The sequence below is a fragment of the Dermacentor andersoni genome, chromosome 9 (genome assembly GCF_023375885.2).
Source record: "Dermacentor andersoni chromosome 9, qqDerAnde1_hic_scaffold, whole genome shotgun sequence".
NCBI classification, from domain to species: domain Eukaryota; kingdom Metazoa; phylum Arthropoda; class Arachnida; order Ixodida; family Ixodidae; genus Dermacentor; species Dermacentor andersoni.
The window spans coordinates 133,590,572-133,608,658 of NC_092822.1; the positions used below are offsets into that span (position 1 = coordinate 133,590,572).

At 46.6% G+C, this 18,087-nt stretch overlaps 1 protein-coding gene across 2 annotated transcripts in view; it reads right to left on the bottom strand.

Moving 5' to 3' along the window:
• Positions 1-18,087, bottom strand: part of LOC126529753 (agrin-like) — a 481,149-nt gene that overhangs the window by 274,838 nt on the left and 188,224 nt on the right. For both annotated transcript variants that reach the window (XM_055069999.1, XM_055069998.1), the window contains exon 2: positions 4,308-4,349. In XM_055069999.1, the coding sequence (XP_054925974.1) occupies positions 4,308-4,349 (42 nt within the window). The remainder of the gene's footprint in view (positions 1-4,307; positions 4,350-18,087) is intronic.

The following is an 18,087-nucleotide window of genomic DNA, read 5'->3' on the forward strand; positions in this document are numbered from 1 at the left end:
ATAGACGCTATGTCAGCTTCTTGACGTACGTCCCTGATGATTTTCGATCAATAATTTCTTCGTCGCCCATGTGCCGGCGCTCTTCGGAAAACTGACGGGTTCAGCTCTGAATGCAACCACCCGGCATGATTTTGCCCTTCTGATCGTGCTGACGGACAGAAATTTGCTTGAGGCGTATGTGGATCGTGTCCCTGTAAGGGCTTTGATACCGGCGCACATGTATGTTTGGAGTGGCTATTTTCGTAGACGCCTAGTCAAAGTCCTCACACTAGCTGCGTCCCGTGTTGTGCGAGTCGCCTACGGAAGAACATCGGTCGTCATAGGAATGTGCGCTGCCCTTGTCACTGTCGCTGGCCGTAACGCCTCTATTCTATTCACTGTCCCTGAAGAGGGCCCCCCGACGTGGTTTTGGGGGTTGAATTTCGATCAGTGCATGCGAAATTTATTGACCGCTCTGCGGAACTTATTCACCTCGATTTGTGCCGCAATTCTAACCCTCCTAAGGAAATTTCCATCCGATTGTGTTCCTCAGAGCACATTCGTCTTGCCCCCAATGTTACGACGTGCGTCCGTCTGGCCCACCTCACCTGCGCCTGACGGCGATGACATCGTCTTTCCTCTTTCGGACGTCCCCCTTGCCCATAACATTGCGCTTCGACACATTGTCGTCAATATAACTAACAATTCTACGTACCTTCCTCTTGTAAACTTCGGACCTTACAGCCACGTTCTCCCGCAAGAAATAGCCTTAAGCAATTCGCTATCTTGCGAGACCACTTGCTATCGGCCTTGACTATTGAAACATCGTCTGACAGTGTCTCTTCGCCTTCTTCTCGAACTGCCTTGGCCAAGCATGATGTTTCCTCATCTTGCACCTCAGCACGCCCACTGGTGGCGCCGTTTGCGCGCGTCGTTCAGCGACATCTTTACTTGAATGGCCGCCATTTAGGCCAGACCTCCTTAACGAAACAGAAAATTGACACTGATGACGCCCACCTGATTCACCGGAGGCCATAGAAGGTGTCCTAGCAGGAGCAACAAGACATTCAAATGGAGTTCGAAAAGATACTTTCTCGGGCAATAATTGAGCCATCTTTGAGCCCATTCTCGTCCGTTGTATTCCTAATTAAAAAAGAATGACCACACCTGGCGCTACTGTGTGGGCTCCTGGAACCCGAAAAAATTTACTCAAAATGATGTTTACCCTCTCCCGCACATTGATGACGCTCTCGACTGCATTTACGGTGCGAAATAATTTTCTTTCATGGATCTTTGTTTGGGATACTGACGGATTTCTGTAGACAACATGGACCACAAGAAGATGGCCTTTGTAACACCGGACTGCCTATACCAGTTCAAAGTCATTCTTTTTGGCTTCTGCAATGCTCCAGCCACTTTGGAACTCCGAATGGACGCACTTCTGCGTCGTCTCGAGCGCCCCATCTCTCTTGGTTGCCTAGAAGATCTCCACCACCCGCTACACCAGTACTTACCGGGCCCTCCGCCAGGCGACAGATGTAACCTGCTAAATTTCTCCGACCACGATTCCCACTTACTATACCCCGCCTCCCCGTGACGTCGTCCATGCTGGACGCCATAAATGGCACCAGTTTTCTTCCACATAAAACACACCATGGCGTTGCTCCCACGCGGGTGGGACATATGTTACAATGCTGAAAGCAAGGTTGATAAGGAGCATGACGTTGGGGCTAAAAACGACTACGTTAGGGATTAGTCTGTTCTGCCTGTCTTTCCTACATGACGTGTAAGTATATTCCTTGGAACGACAGAAAGCTGAGCTAGTTGGTAAGGATTCATCATGCAAAAATGAGGTGAAGCGTGCAGACAGGAGACAAGAATAGAGAATTGGACAACACGAACGCCGACTATCAACTGAAGGGAACACTGAGGTGAAAAAAGAAAGAAGACGCAAAACTCATCTGCGCAAGCTTTGGAATGGCATCACCACGTGTCAGTCGGGTACATGTGCAGGTCTACGTGGGAGATAACTGTTAAGGCAGTTAATGTCTTTCTTGTGTAAAATAATCGAAATCAGTGAGCGTGAGTCAGCCTTCGATTACTTTACATAAGAAAGAGATTAAGTGCCTTAACAGTTATCTCACACTTAGGCCGGCACATGTGCCCGGGTGGCACGTGGTGATACCATTCCAGAGCTTGCTCAGATGAGTTTTGTGTCTTTATTTTTTCGCCTCAGTGCTCCCTTCAGATGATAGTCGGCGCTCGGGTTGTCCACTTCTCTACTTTTGGGTTCTGTCTGCACGCCTCACCTTTTTTTTTTGCATAATGAAATATATTCCCTTGTTTCTTTATTCCTTGTGCCACAAAGATTAGATTAGATTAGATTAGATAGACAGACAGACAGACAGACAGACAGACAGACAGACAGACAGACAGACAGACAGACAGACAGACAGACAGACAGACAGACAGACAGACAGACAGACAGACAGACAGACAGACAGACAGACAGACAGACAGACAGACAGACAGACAGACAGACAGACAGACAGACAGACAGACAGACAGACAGACAGACAGACAGACAGACAGACAGACAGACAGACAGACAGACAGACAGACAGACAGACAGACAGACAGACAGACAGACAGACAGACAGACAGACAGACAGACAGACAGACAGACAGACAGACAGACAGACAGACAGACAGACAGACAGACAGACAGACAGACAGACAGACAGACAGACAGACAGACAGACAGACAGACAGACAGACAGACAGACAGACAGACAGACAGACAGACAGACAGACAGACAGACAGACAGACAGACAGACAGACAGACAGACAGACAGACAGACAGACAGACAGACAGACAGACAGACAGACAGACAGACAGACAGACAGACAGACAGACAGACAGACAGACAGACAGACAGACAGACAGACAGACAGACAGACAGACAGACAGACAGACAGACAGACAGACAGACAGACAGACAGACAGACAGACAGACAGACAGACAGACACAGACAGACAGACAGACAGACAGACAGACAGACAGACAGACAGACAGACAGACAGACAGACAGACAGACAGACAGACAGACAGACAGACAGATAGATAGATAGATAGATAGATAGATAGATAGATAGATAGATAGATTCAACCGAAAACTCGAGGCGTGTTCAGTGTACGCGATCGCATCGGAGTGTGCTGCACATTGCAAAGAAAACACGAGGTACATATATAGTTTTGTCCCTGCGATAAATGGGAGGGTCGCTTGTGGCGCATGCGCGCGCAGCTGTCGAGAGGCCGCCATCATCACAACCAATGTATGCTATCTCATATTTAGATAATAAGTGGGCTTATGATCTGGCCTAGTTGTTTCTTTCCTAAATATATGCAACGAATACTGGAAAAGTTAAAGGCCGCTGAAATTAACAAGGCCGCTTATCTTGGCCAATTTTGCTACATGCGAATCATGTTTTAGGTTAGGTCGATACACAGAAAGTCGATCCACAAGAAATTGGTGAAACTTAACCCGCTTCTTGGATTGCGTTAGGACATCTCGCTGCGTGTTTATTGCCAATGATTTACCTTATTTGCGGCGCTGCACATATATCAACTTACCGGCTGTTGGAATCTCATTTGCCGTATATTGTTTGCATTGCACTTCAACATGAGCAAATGACGTGCTTATCGGGCATGTCGTGGGGGGGGTTCTTTTTTTGGGGGGGGGTATTACGCGCCTGAACCACAATCTCAGTACGGGGCATGCTGTAGTAGAGGACTGCCGAATAATTTTTACTACCTGCGTTTCTTCAACGTGAACCTAAATATATGTATATGGGCGTTCTTTTTTAATTTCGTCCCCATCGAAACGCAGCCGCCGTGGCTGACATTGAATGTGCGACCTTGCTCTCATCAGCACAATGCCATAGCCCCTGACCTACTGCACTGGCATTGTCGCGTTTAATAGTACACCTTGCTGTTCATAATACTTCCTTGGTGTCTAAAAGTGCTTTCGCAAACACAGTTTTGCTTTCAGAAGCATACAATGGCGATACAACTTGGTAATATACGGTCACTTTGGGACAAAAACAAACCAAAGCCACTTAGTGGAAACGAGGAGTGTTTGATTGGGTTCTAAATACCACATGCGTCCCAGCATACGTTAAAGTTGCTAGCTTTGTAGACTTTATTACATCGATAGAAATAACTTCACAACACTATATACACAAATCCCTTGATTTTCGTATAGCCAGACGTCCGATGTCTATGACGCTAATATTTCGCCGCGCTAGAAAAGCTGCGCAACTTACCGGGAGAGATGCCGGAGTTGGCTTCGTGCTCATCAGTTACGTCTGCAAAAGGAAGATCCAGAAAGTTAGGGTCATGCGACGTTCACTAGTTTATTTATATATATATTTATTTTACTTTAAGGTCATAAGACATTACGGAGTGGGGTGGTTACTCAACAAAATAATTTTGTCACGTTGATGTGACAGTGAAGAAACCGCATAAAAACTATGAATCACGAAACTCAATTTTTATCGGGCGAACCTGTGCCCACAAATGTAAGTTACATTAAAACAAAACAATAGCGCTGAGCACAGTCAGTGACTATTGAAACATAATCTGCGGATAACATGCGTCGGCTACTTATACATGTCTCAATGAACCTTCGAGAGTAATAGCTGCACTAAGCGAAAGTTCTAGAATGCACACGAGTATTCCCGTGGCGCACAGAGAGAGAAAGAGAGAGAGAGAGATGCAGATAAGTGAAAGGCAGGGAGGTTAATCAGAGTTAAAACCTCAGGTTTGCTACCCTGCACTATGGGGAAGGGAAAGTGGAAGTAAAGACGGAAATAAGAGCGTGACAAAACTAAAAGCGTGAAAAAAATATGAATAGGGACGGAATTGGATAATTATAGTCTTTCTAATATGCCACTGTCACGTAAAAAGGTCAATTAAGCCTTGACCAACTTTCGCTGCGACGACCGTTCATGTCGGCATTCCAAGACTGACTGTTCTGAAAGTGGCCTGTCGTCAAGGCGTGCCAACGCGGTCGCTAGTCACAGCCGGCGCACACTGTATCGAGGGCGGTGGCAAAGTACATGTTCGATAGCCTCCTCGCTGCCACAATGGCTGCAAGCCGCGCTCACGTCCATACCAATTCGGAAGGCGAAAGATCTCGTGTAAGCGACACCAAGCCACAGTCTCGAGTCGAGAGAGTCCAGATGGGAGTTGAAGTCGAAGGGATGTGTCCAGTCGGTGTAGAGGTGTGTGCTTGAAGCTTTGTGTTCCATGGAATTCTGATGGCTTCATTTGCAAGCACACAAATTTTCATCGCAGCGTCTGTTGTTGAGAATGAAATGGAGTCTTGCAAGCCCTCCTCATGATCGTGCTGCTGCATCGGCATGTTCATTGCCCATTATACCACAGTGGCTTGGAATCCACTGTAAGGTGATGTCGTGTCCTTGCTCGACGAGGTGATGAAGCAGCAGTCTGATTTCTAGAACTAGTTGTTCATTGGGTCCTCGGCGTAAGGCAGAAACCAAAGAATGAAGAGCAGCCTTGGAGTCACTGAACACGCTCCACGTCTTGGGTAGTTCATCAGAAATTACACGAAGTGCACAACAAATAGCAGCAAGCTGCGCGGCAGTCGATGTAGTCTGGTGAGATAGTCGAATCTTTATGGTGGAGGGTTTTGCTGGAAAGATCACCAATCCTGCAGACCCATTCACCGTGGTTGAAGCGTCCGTATATAGATGATGATGCTCGTTGTATGTCTCCTACAGCAAGAACATTGAAAGCTGTTTGAGTGCTGGAGACGAGAGTTGGGCTTTTGTGCGTATTTCTGGTACCATTAGTCGAACCTTTGCTTGAGCCAAGCACCATGGGGGAAACGGAACTTTCGCTGCACCTGATGGAAGGTGTGCACGATAGGGCAGAACTGTTTCAGAAAAGGAGGCACGTGGTCGATCCTCTGGCAGTGAGGCTAGATTATGGGCAGGGGCTCGAGCAAGGTGTCTTACGTGTGCTCTGGGCGCTTCCAATGAATATATGGGTCTTGGCTGGATAATTGTGTGCAATGGCAATTGTTTAAGCTGTTGACGAGCACCGCGGCAATCGAAGACACACTCTAAGTGCCTGGGCCTGGACGCTTTCGAGTGTACGGATATTACTTCTGCAGGTGTTAGCACAGGCAAGCTGTATCGCAAATACCCAAGAAAGAGCGTCCTGTATAGTTGCATCATTGCATGTACTGACGTACCCAAGACTTTTCCTCCAAGAAAATTAAACACATTAGAAACATCCGTCGGGCGCTTCTTTAGGTAACCCACATGAGGACTCCAGCAGAGGTCACGATCAATGATGACGCCTAAGAATCGGTGTGTCCTGACATAAGGTATGCTTTGACCGTCGATAGAGACATCGTATGATCTCATTGGCTTTCGGCTAAACGCGCCCAATGCGCATTTTTCTGGCGAGATCTTGAGGCCTTGTTCATTTAAGTGCGTCGATGTTGACGTCACAGCTTTTTGAAGCCTTGCGCGTGCTTGCGGCCGTGTCACACCAGATGCCCAGACGCAGATGTCGTCAGCATACATTGATATTTTAATTGTGTTGGGAAGTCGTTCCACAAGACCAATAAGTACAAGGTTGAAAAGCGTGGGACTCAAAACACTGCCTTGTCCATGGTGTGTCTTATATTGCGAGGTTGGGCCAGCTTCAGTGTTAACAAATAGAGTCCGTTTATGTAAATAACTGCGTGTCCAAGGATATAATGGACCACCTAGGCCCACCGATTCCAATGCTTCAAGTATGGCGTCATGAAGAACGTTGTTGTAGGCTCCATTTATATCTAAGAACATTGTGACAGCTAACCTCTTACACGTCTTTTGGTGTTGAACATAGGTTACCAGATCGATAACATTGCCGATAGAACATCGGTGACGTCGAAAGCCAGACATGGCGTCCGGGTAGACTTCGTAATGTTCAAGGTGCCACTCAAGTCTGGCGAGGGTCATTCGCTCCATTACCTTCCCAGTGCAACTTGCCAGCGCAATAATCTTGAGGAACTTTGCCCTCCTGCCAGGACTCGTTATAAATATTAAGGAGCGCACTTCGTGCCCGTTCACCAAGGTGACATAGCATACGGTAAGATATGTCATCCGGACAAGGCGACGACAACCGATTACATAGAGCAAGAACCGCGTCAAGCTCTACCTTGTGAAAGGTAGATCCATGCCTGAATCTGGTGAATCAGGAATACGGTCCATTGTAAGCGAACTTATGCGAGTTGGCTGGCCCGCAATCATAGCAGAGACGTCTTCCGCCACATCAATGTCTTGTGGGTGCTGGAATAGTGCTAGGGCTTTAAATGGAAAACGCTGTTCCGGAACAGGACCCAGACCTCGCACAGTTCTCCATATTTCAGATAGTGGTTTGTGGGGATCTAGCGACGCACAAAATTTCGACCACCGCTGAGCCTCTAGTTTATCCATGCGGCGCTGTATCTTCTTTTGCATTCGCCGGGCTGTTCTTAGATCCTGAATTGACTTAGTGCGTCGATATTTTCTTTCAGCACGACGGTGAATCGCACGAAGCCGCTTCAATTCCAGGTCGAAATCAGAATACCTTGAGGAACACGTGAGTGTACGCGTGGCTGTCTGTGCCGTTTTCTTGATAGCTTGTTGAAGTCAACATGAGAGGCCTTTGCGACAAGCGTCCTCAATCTGGGATTTAAAGACAGTTCCATCTGTTCTTCGTATCGTGGTGGACGTGTACGTGTTAGACATTCCCTTGATCTTGAGGTGAGTGGGGATGTGGTCGCTTACATGCGTTTCAATGTCCAAAAATCACTTAACATGTGCTGCGAGGCGGTGGGAGCCCAATGTCAAATCGAGGCAGCTGCTGTTCGTTATTCTCCCCGGAAATGTTGGACTCCCGTCATTCAGCAGGTAGAGACCATTATAGGAAACTAATGAAGCTAGTCGTCGGCCAGTCGCGTTAATCTTTGATCTTCCCCAAATGGTATGGTGTGCGTTGAAGTTCCCGGTGATAATCCATGGACCAGGTTGTGTTTTTAAGATGTCTTCTAGTCTTTTGGTGTCAAATCGGCTTGATGGCGACAGATACACCCCCAAGAGTGCAAAGGTGGCATTCCTATTTTTAACAGTCTTGCACACATACTGATTGTCATCATGAGGTTGCACCGGTTGAACGACATAAGTGAGTTCACGGCGAATAAACACGACGACCTTGCTACTTTGCTGTCGTCTGATGAGAATATAGTCTCGTAGCCGGATAGTCTTATTGGATGAAATAATCTTGGTTTACAGATGACAATGATTGGAAATCGGTTAGTGAGAAAAAATTGACGGAAATCCGCGATGCGAGATCTTAGACCTCTCGCTTTCCACTGAAGTTCTCTGATCTCCTTACGAAATGACTGGTGATTGTCAATCATGGCTTCACTGAAGACTTGTTAGGAGGGGGCTCAGGGCGTCCAGCACTTGTAGCTCACTTCGAGCAGATGGGGTGCCAATGCTTGTCAGCATTGCCCTGATGACATGCACAATGGATCGCAGTACCAGAATCATTTGGCAGTCCACTGTTGAAACCTAACCAACAGAAGCGGGCTTCGATGGGAGCATCAAGCGTGGAGGCTCTTTAGAAGACTGAGAGCTTGCGAGCGTCGGCCACTCTTCCACGGGGGCCGCCTTTTCCGTCTGAGGCCTACTTGTGCTCTCAGGCTTTCTTTTTGAAGATGATGGCGTATGCGCAAGCGGTGCATGACCTCCACCCTGTCTTGAGTGTTTCCGTTGATGACGACGTCAACGCCGGATCTTTTCTGATGCTTCTCTATGGGTTGAGTTATCGCTGACCATTTGCTTCAGAACTTCGAACTCTTTTTTTTATTCTTGGGCATTGTTTGGACGTCGCTTCACGGGTGCCTTCACAGTTGCCACACCTAAAGTTTGTTGCAGGGCTGACTTCTACCGTGTGTGAATCCGCACACCGGGGGCAGATTTCGAAGTTTGAGCAGGCGCCCTTAACATGCCCGATCCTGAGGCACTTGTGGCATTGAAGCGGCTTTGGGACTAACCGCCGTACGACATGTCGGAAATGACCGACCTTTACGTGCGAAGGTATGGAATCTCCCTTAAACACTATCTTCACACAACGACTGTTTCCGAGTCGGCATACGTCCGTGATGACCACTCCTTCGTATGCCGGTTTTATCAGAATTGGCAGGTCCGAGTTCGAAATTGCCAAGTCAACATCGTAGATCACACCTGCAGTGCAGGCCCCGTGCCATAGGTATAACCGGTCGTACTTTTATGTAGCTCAGATCTGTTATCTGTCGTAGCGTCTCCAGCGTGGTTCCAAGGGTTGTGTCGACAGCTAGAACATTCTTCCGTGTGTTCAACCGGACTTCCTTGATTTCGTTAGGCGCCTATCTCTCAAAAAAAACAAAGAGAGAGCTTGCCTGTTCAATACTCGAAGGTTGACGGAAGAATCCATAGGCATGAAGAGGATGGTGTGCGGCCAGCGTCCACTGCCTGCCTGCATGGTTGACGTACTCGCTGGTGACGACGCCTTGATAAGCCTCCTTTTAGCCCTTCGGCTCCTCACCGACACGAAGCTGTCATCGGATGAGTCGTCACCTGTGATTGAGTAGACCTCTGTGTCTTCGCTGGTGCTGGACCAGGTGCCTCGCTTCCTTGAGGAACTTGTCAATGTAGAGCTCTGGCCGGACGGGCCGGCAATAGGCTCTGCATCCATGGCCGCGGGGGTAGAAGCCTCTCTTGAGCGTTCTGGCGCTCAAGCCTCTCTTGAGCATTCACTGGTGGTTGACCAGGTGCCTGCAGTCATAGACGAGCTTGCGGTTGCAGACGTCTGGCCGCACGAGCCTGCGGAACGTTCCGCGTCGATCGCCTCAAGCCAGGACGCGGAGAGCGCCCCAGAGACTGCTGAAAATTTGACGAAAACTGGCTAGCTGGGACAGGTGCGTTCTACTACTGAGAAATTCGTCCAGAATCTGATTGCACGAGCCTGGGCGGCAACATAGACAACAACAGAACCATCGACAACATTACAGAAACTTCCAATACAGAAAAGTGCGTCTTGTGCTGACCGATGGCATTTAACATTTGTTACCCGGTGAAATGCTGTGACCGGATAAAGATATATACGTGCGTCAATATAAAAAGAACATGGAAGCGTTCCTGTTTGCACAATATTATCTAAAGCAAGAGCACGAAAGAAAATATTAGAGCATATTGGCTAACGCGTTAACAAAAGATTCATAATTTGGGATTGGTAGTAGTGGCGCAGGTACACAATTCGAATAATTACGAATAGGCGGCATGTAACACTTCAGAGATGCAGCGCTTTTACATAACAGAATGCAAGCGAATACAAGGCAGGACATGGTCGTAAGGGCGTGAAATATAAAGAGAAAACACTAGCGGATCAAGCTGGCACGGATGATAATATAGCTACGGGAGGAATGACCCCTGTGCATCGCATGGCGTAAGGTAAGTGAAGGTAGTTCAGGGTTAGCTTTCAATAACGGGATGCTTACGGTCTGGTTGTAGTTAAACGGAATAAAAGGAACAGAGTCTTTTTGAAGCTTATACAGAGATCACGTCACGCTAGTTTGTTACGGATCCCGAATTGACGTGCATTAAAGTTTTAAAAATTAGTCTTACAGATGAAGGCGATCTAGGGAAGTTGTGAGGAAGGTATCCTAACTTCGATTAAGTTCGTTGACAACAGAAGATACACGTTTATTCCATGTTAGATTGTTACTAACCTGGACACCGAGGCCTATGAAGGAGATCACACTGCGATAAGGATGCACTATTTAAAGGTTAACAGATAGAATAGTGACTTTCCTACGCAGACGAATGAATATGCATTTGTTGCTGTTAAGTTGTAAAGGCCAACTGCACATTTGGCACACGCCAAATGCACCACGCGCGCAAAGGTATAGGTTAAATTAAAGAATTATTACCTGGTTAGGACAAGATATTTCTAAACATTGCACATTGCCACTAGACAAAAGAACACTGGAGGAAACGCAGGATGGAAAATCATTCCAAGTAAAGAAAAGAAGCGAAGCAATCGCTGTACCTTTCAGTACAACGGAACTTACTGGACCTACGCTGGAGCGTTAGTAAGACCAACTTTCATACTGGTTAAAAGGTGGGAATAAATCTCAAGTAGTGTGAGCCTATATGCATTAGAAGCTTCTAGTATACTTTGCAAACAAGTTAAAGGTGTTAAGGAACAGACAGCATAAAAAACGAATGGGAGTCCACAAAAGTAGGTTGATGCGAGGCTACGACGTGCTGTATAGTATTTAATAAGGTACGCTTGTGAGCGAGATTGCTAGAAAAACTTTGTCAAGGTGGCATAACAACAGCAAGTTGCACTTCCTAGAAGCTTTACGTTAATCTGGTCACAACCCAACGTACAGGGCAGTCTTACTGATATAATATCATTTGCGAAACTGTCGTAACTATTATTAGCTTAGAACGTTTCAGGATAGTGGGCCATGCTAGAGTGCACTGTCGTAACAATAATTATTTACACAGTAGCGTAGAAGTACATGGACGACGAAAGAAAAAGACGGGAACTAATATTGCCTGAGAACATTTCTGGGTAATCGGCAAGGTCAGAGTGCACTAATCTAAATGTGAAAGGCCGTCTATTTCATCATGCTTTAACTGAAAATTTATATCGAGAAAGCGCATGCTCCTTGGCTTGTCAGGTAACTAATGCATTAGTGACATGGACTGAAGGCATTGGTTACAGAGGCGTCAGGCGAAATGTTGTCACAGTCATAAATGATCAAATATTCGTCAATATAACTACAGCTCCAATCTGTATACGTCAATTGCACGCTTTGGCAAGTCTATGCATTCTAGCTAAATAGATAAGGCAGAGACTCGATGCAAAAGACGACCCAAGACACACCCGCCGTGGTTGCTCAGTGGCTATGGTGTTGGGCTGCTGAGCACGAGGTCGCGGGATCGAATCCCGGCCACGGCGGCCGCATTTCGATGGGGGCGAAATGCGAAAACACCCGTGTGCTTAGATTTAGGTGCACGTTAAAGAACCCCAGGTGGTCAAAATTTCCGGAGTCCTCCACTACGGCGTGCCTCATAATCAGAAAGTGGTTTTGGCACGTAAAACCCCAAATATTATTATTATTACCCAATACGCAAACCTTGTATATGAATAAAGCATGTTGCACTTCATAAAATTTAAATCAATCCTTTTACCGGAAGTCGAATTACATTCAAGTGGTGGAAAAATATATTTATACATGTACATAGGTTCTGTTGAAATGAACACATTGTACGTGCCTTGAACATGATTGAAATTATTCACCATATTGTGCACATATCGAATGGCTTCAGTTTCTGCGTTAGTTGAAGTTCCTGCTTTGGGAATTCCTTTTCTCACTATGTTTCTTTTTCTCTTAGCTAAGTTATCGCATGCGGAGGTCAGCATCGCTCCAGTGTAACCTTCGAATTTGCAGCCCTGGCTCTAGCTATTATTCAGGAGACAACGGCAAGATTGAGAGATAAAGCAAGCTGTTCCATTTTTGAGAAACTTAGCATGACTAAAGCTGATGTTAAATACTGTTTGACAGCCCCTAGATCTTGCTTAATCCTACTTAATCTTCCTAAAGAACTGTTCGTGAAGAAACAATAAACATTGATAATTATTTGGCAGCTCAAGATTGGACTTCAAAATAAATAAATGTTTGGCAACTTTACCCTTTCTCGAGAGAGATCCGCAATTTCTGTAAAATAACAAGGCACCTAACGTATATGTGGTAATGCGCTAAAGAAGATGCTTAATTCTCCTACCATATTTGCTAAGAGACATTTAAGTGATGTATAGCCGGCACAATTCAACAACTACTGCAAAATCATGCACGATTAACACGCAATCAGCATAAATGGAAAGTAAACACCAAACTTGAAAAATATTTGCATATGTAAAGCAGAGCACATGAATGCCTTCATATCCACTTATCTTCACACTGATTAGCTGTACTAGAGATAGGTTATAATACATCTTACACTAATTACGGTAATATTTACTCTCTTAATACGGCACTTTATTTTCCTATACATCTCTCAAGAACTCTGCTTAATACTTCTTCCATATTTTCCACATGCGCGAATATCAGTATCTGTGCATGCAGTTAAGTCAAACACTACCAGTTGTATTGTAGGGTCACGCGCCATGTTAATTCTATTTCCGTGCAATGTTATTCACAAGATCAGCGCCACTTTCGCTCGTAATTACTTGAGAATGTGGTAGGGAAGCATGCCGTAGCTGGTTATATGCGTTACCAGAGTTGCGAATATAACTGTGCAGCGTAATTTTTTTTCTAAACCGACAAAAATGTAAGCAGTCCTTGAAATTCAGGGTGCAGTCTAGCAGTTTTCGATGTGGTCTACTTCGAATTTAGGCCAATAGCGCAGATTCAATTCCCACCATCCGCTCATTCAAAAACTAAGAACGCAATCATTTCTTACCAATATGGCACACTACCTTAAGCAATTTTTCAAGATACTGGGAATAGAATAATATTCTTGTATTTGATTTGTATTGTTTATAAATGATATTTATGTGTTCACCTGAAATGTATGTATGAAATTTTATGTACTCACCCCCCTATTTAACGCCTACTAGGGCCTTTAAGATATTGAAATAAATAAATAAATAAATAAATAAATAAAGTCCTGAGCATAGTTGCTATGTGCAGTACTTCAAAAGGACTTCAGCTTGGCTTAGTCGGTGTTTACTGCATGTCATATTGACAGCTAGTGAAGACCAGAGAAAAAACACGAAACGGAGCAACAAAACCACTGATGAGTGGTCTTGTTGCTGCGTCATGTGCTGCGTCATGTGCCGTGTCATCAGCTCGTGTTGCTCAGAAGTGATCACGCCACTTTATCAATGCTCTTGCTTTTCTTTCAAATTTCTAAGAAGCTCGTCGTATCACTGCAAAGCCATGGAAGACAAGCTATGATGGATGGCCACAAAAAAAAAAAAAAAACGGCACGCTTCTGCAACGAGTAGGTGGATATTCTTTTGTACTATATAACCAGCTAGACGTATTGTATCGAAATTCCGTACTTACATTTCAAACTGAGTAATACCTTCCATACAATGTGAAATAGAGCCAAGTTTTTCACCGTCGGGAGTTGTCCGTCGGGATATGTTCATCGAATCACGCGGCGGCAACGGCACTGCGTTACGCAAGATAATTGCGAAAACCGACAATGCTTTTCGCCTCTTCCGAAGGGTCACGAACAGACATCGTGGCCTCAAGGAGGACAACCTGTTTCGGCACATCAACGCCTTTGTGCTGTGTCACTTCACCTACACGGTGGCCATGCTCAACTGGCTCAGAGCCGAACGGGATAAGCTTAATTTAGAAAATTCGTCAAGAGAGCCCTCGGGCTGCCTGTCAGAACGCATGCTGAGGACCTCCTTTGCCTCGGCATACACAACACCATGGAGGAGATAGGTGAGGCTCAGGAACGGGCCCAGCTAACGCGGCGGGGCACCAAGCCGGCTGGCAGGCGTATCCTCAAGGAGATCGGACTCGCACCTACCAAGAACTTGGCTGAAAACACCCAAATCCCCAGAGAAACAGGGGAGAAGATCATGGTCGCCCGTTTGCTTCACAACGTTCATCCCGTTCACAACGCAGGTCGTCGCAAGGCAAGAGCATTGCATATAGTGAAGCAAATAAACAAGGACAAGATTGAAGCAAGCTTCGTAAACGCAGCTGCATACCGAGACGGCAAGGCTTTTGTGGTTTCCGTCGTGGACACGCTGGGCAAAGTCATCAACTGTGCTTCCGTCCGGACGACGAACCCCGAGGTGGCCGAGCAACTGGCCATTGCACTCGCCATGCAAGACGGTTGGAGAGAAATGGTGTATATCGATTCGAAAGTGCCCTCAAGGCATTCCAGACAGGCCGGGTAGCCCGGCAGGCAATTCAAGTTCTGAAAGGTGCCAAACACGACGACACCTCCTTACACTCCATCCTTTGGTTTCCTGCTAGGATGGATAGTTGGGCGTGTTGGTTAAGCATGATTTCTGAAGTGAAGGCGCTAAAAAGACGGAGGACAAAGAAGAAACACACACACACAGGGCGCCACTTCCAACAGTGTTTATTCAGGAAAAAAGGCCACTGATTTATACTAGGAGCGTAATCACAGTTTCTCAGGGCGCATTCGCGTTTTGGTAAAACAGTTCTTTGCGTGTCAGTGATATGGACGCAACACTTACGCAGTTATCAGCTGCTTCAATGATTCTTTTGGCCTCAATTATTAATCTAACCCATTTGTCACGGCTTCTGGCGACCACAGCGCAGGCGTGGAAGTCTAGCTTACATCTGCAATTTCTACAATGAATTGCCAGGTGGCCCTCCCTCCCATTGTTTACTTTGTTATTGTGTTGCCTCAGCCTGTCATTCAGGCACTGCTCTGTTTGGCCCACGTACTTTTTACCACAATCTAAAGGAATCTCATAAACAACTCCTGCCTGACATTCTACGTATTTGTTGTCGTGTTTAGTAGCACAGGCCGGTGCCTTGCGGGAATAAGGGTTGGTCATTCGACAGAGCTTAGAGAGCTTGCACGGGGCAGAAAACACGACATTTACGTTAGCTCGCTTTGCAATCTTTTTCAAATTATGTGACATGCGGTGTATGTAAGGTATGACAGCAGCTTTTTCTTTTTCGCGGGGTGGCTCCTGGTCCGGTTGGCGGATTCGCGACTTCTTCAGGATTGTTTCCGCTACGGACACTAAAACAGGTTGCGGGTAGCCTGCCTCTTCCAGGCGGTCAATCTGCTTAAGAAAACTCGCCGCAACCTGCCGCAGTCCTGTTTTACCTAAACGCGAATGCGCCCTGAGAAACTGTGATTACTCTCCTAGTATAAATCAGTGGCCTTTTTTCCTGAATAAACATTGTTGGAAGTGGCGCCCTGTGTGTGTGTGTTTCTTCTTTGTCCTCCGTCTTTTTAGCGCCTTCACTTCAGAAGTCTTGGTTTCCTGCACACGTCGGGGCGATTGAGGGGGTTCCTCCGAACCTCAACGAGTCTGCCCACGAGGCTGCGCGTTACATTACCTACCGCACTGCCCTCAGATTGAGCTACTCTCTCTTCGGACACAAAGACGCTCCTATAACGCACAATGAACTTACTAAATTTTTTTACTTAAAGAGAAGGGTTTTCCCGCCGCCTCACTCCAAGCTAAGCAGCCCGCAGGCGGTCACACTTAGACTCCTGCAAACGAACTCCTACCCAAATCCGGCGTTCTTTAACAGCATATATCCCGAGATTTATCCGAATTGTTCTTGCGTGGCCTGTGGTGAGGTTGCTACTTTGCCTAATGTGCTCTGGGAGTGCGGGTCGCTGGGCCCAAAGTTCACGGAACGCGCTCCTGCGAAGTCCCGTCTTTGAAGACCAAGTCCTGTCCGTCCAGCACGCCCGCCATCGGGCCGGCAGACTAGATCTGTCAGTTCCGTCGTGGCATTTGCCGGGTGCGCGTTTTATCACGTTTTGCAGGACCAAATAAAAGTTTGTTCACTCACACCTCTTCCGAAAGGAATTATTAATGGGTTAGCATAGTTGGTGACTTGGTCAGCGATTGATTGTGCTATTTGACAAATTAGCGATGAGAATTCTGGTCGGAAATAGTGCTAAGATATCCTCTCAATAAATTGATATTCAAGCTGGGAAAGCCGAATATCATCAGAGCCTTTTCCGTAGCTCCTGCAATGCCATAGTTATTTCACTCGTAGCATTACTCGTCCCGCTTCTTCTTTCTGAGGGAGCTGACATTATTTATTACAGTAATGTCTAAGGTCATGGTTAGGTGTGTCGGTGTCGTGAAACTATAATGAACGTTCCTTGGCCCAAGGAAAACGAGGGGCTCCGAAAGCATTTCCAACTGTTCGCAGTGGTTCGAAGCGGGCATACTTACTTGCAGTGGCCTCAACGCCGGTAGCTGAGCTGATGCCTTCATCAGCAGAGTAAAACTGCGCCGACCAGACTCCCTTTTGGCCCCTCAGGTAAGGTCGTGCCTTCCGATTCTCGGATCCCGATAGGAAAGCGTGGGCCGTCCAGGAAACGGCGTGCCAAAAGGATGGCCGCGCCCCGCGTGCTCGGTTTCCGGAAGGGCTGCTGCCAATTGCCGCTTCCTGTGTCCAGAGTCCCCAGGCGGAAGCGCCGCTTCCTCCAGCCCTACCGGATGCCCGCTGATAAGCGCCACGTACATTTCCCCGCAACATTCGCGAAGGGCAACCCTGGTGCATGACCATCACTCAGCCGACACGCTATGTCACTCTTGCACACCACGCGACGTTCGATGGCCTTCCCCGACACGGAACACTGTTAGAAAGCAACGCTTAATGTCCTGTTGGCATGCTGTATCAAAACAAAAACGATCTTCACACATATTCCTCTAGTTGTATACATGACAATTTCACAAAGGTTTCTTTGTTTGATGGTTGCGTGTTATATCGGGCAGATCATGCAATAGAAAGGATTGAGTTGAATTGAATTGAATATATCTTTATTTCCAACAGATTGGGGGAGACAGGGAAGAAAAGCTGCAAGTGCAGCTTGAAAAAACACCCTGCCCCCTGGTGGGGAACCCTGGTGCGCGCAATAACATAACTCCGACCAAGAAACTGCGGAGTTACCCCATACACGGCTGCATCAGTTGCTTTCAGGTCTCTTGATTAGACAGCAGCCAAGTTATGCGCCTCCTTTCCTAACCTCTTTCTACCCGAACAAGCACTGATATGTTATTTCTATGTTTCTGAAAGGGGCACTACGCAATGCATTCCTTCATTCGCAACCCACACTATCTTACTACCTGCCACCTTCTCACTCTTTCTTCATACTGAAATTTATTTTAAGTTAGCTGGAGTCAAGACTGAACGAGGTATCCTGTTGCAAAAAATATTATCTTGACTTCCTAGCAAGCCCTTCACAATTTTGGTTGTTTTGTTGGTTGTCCTGACCGGACTGTAACAATATA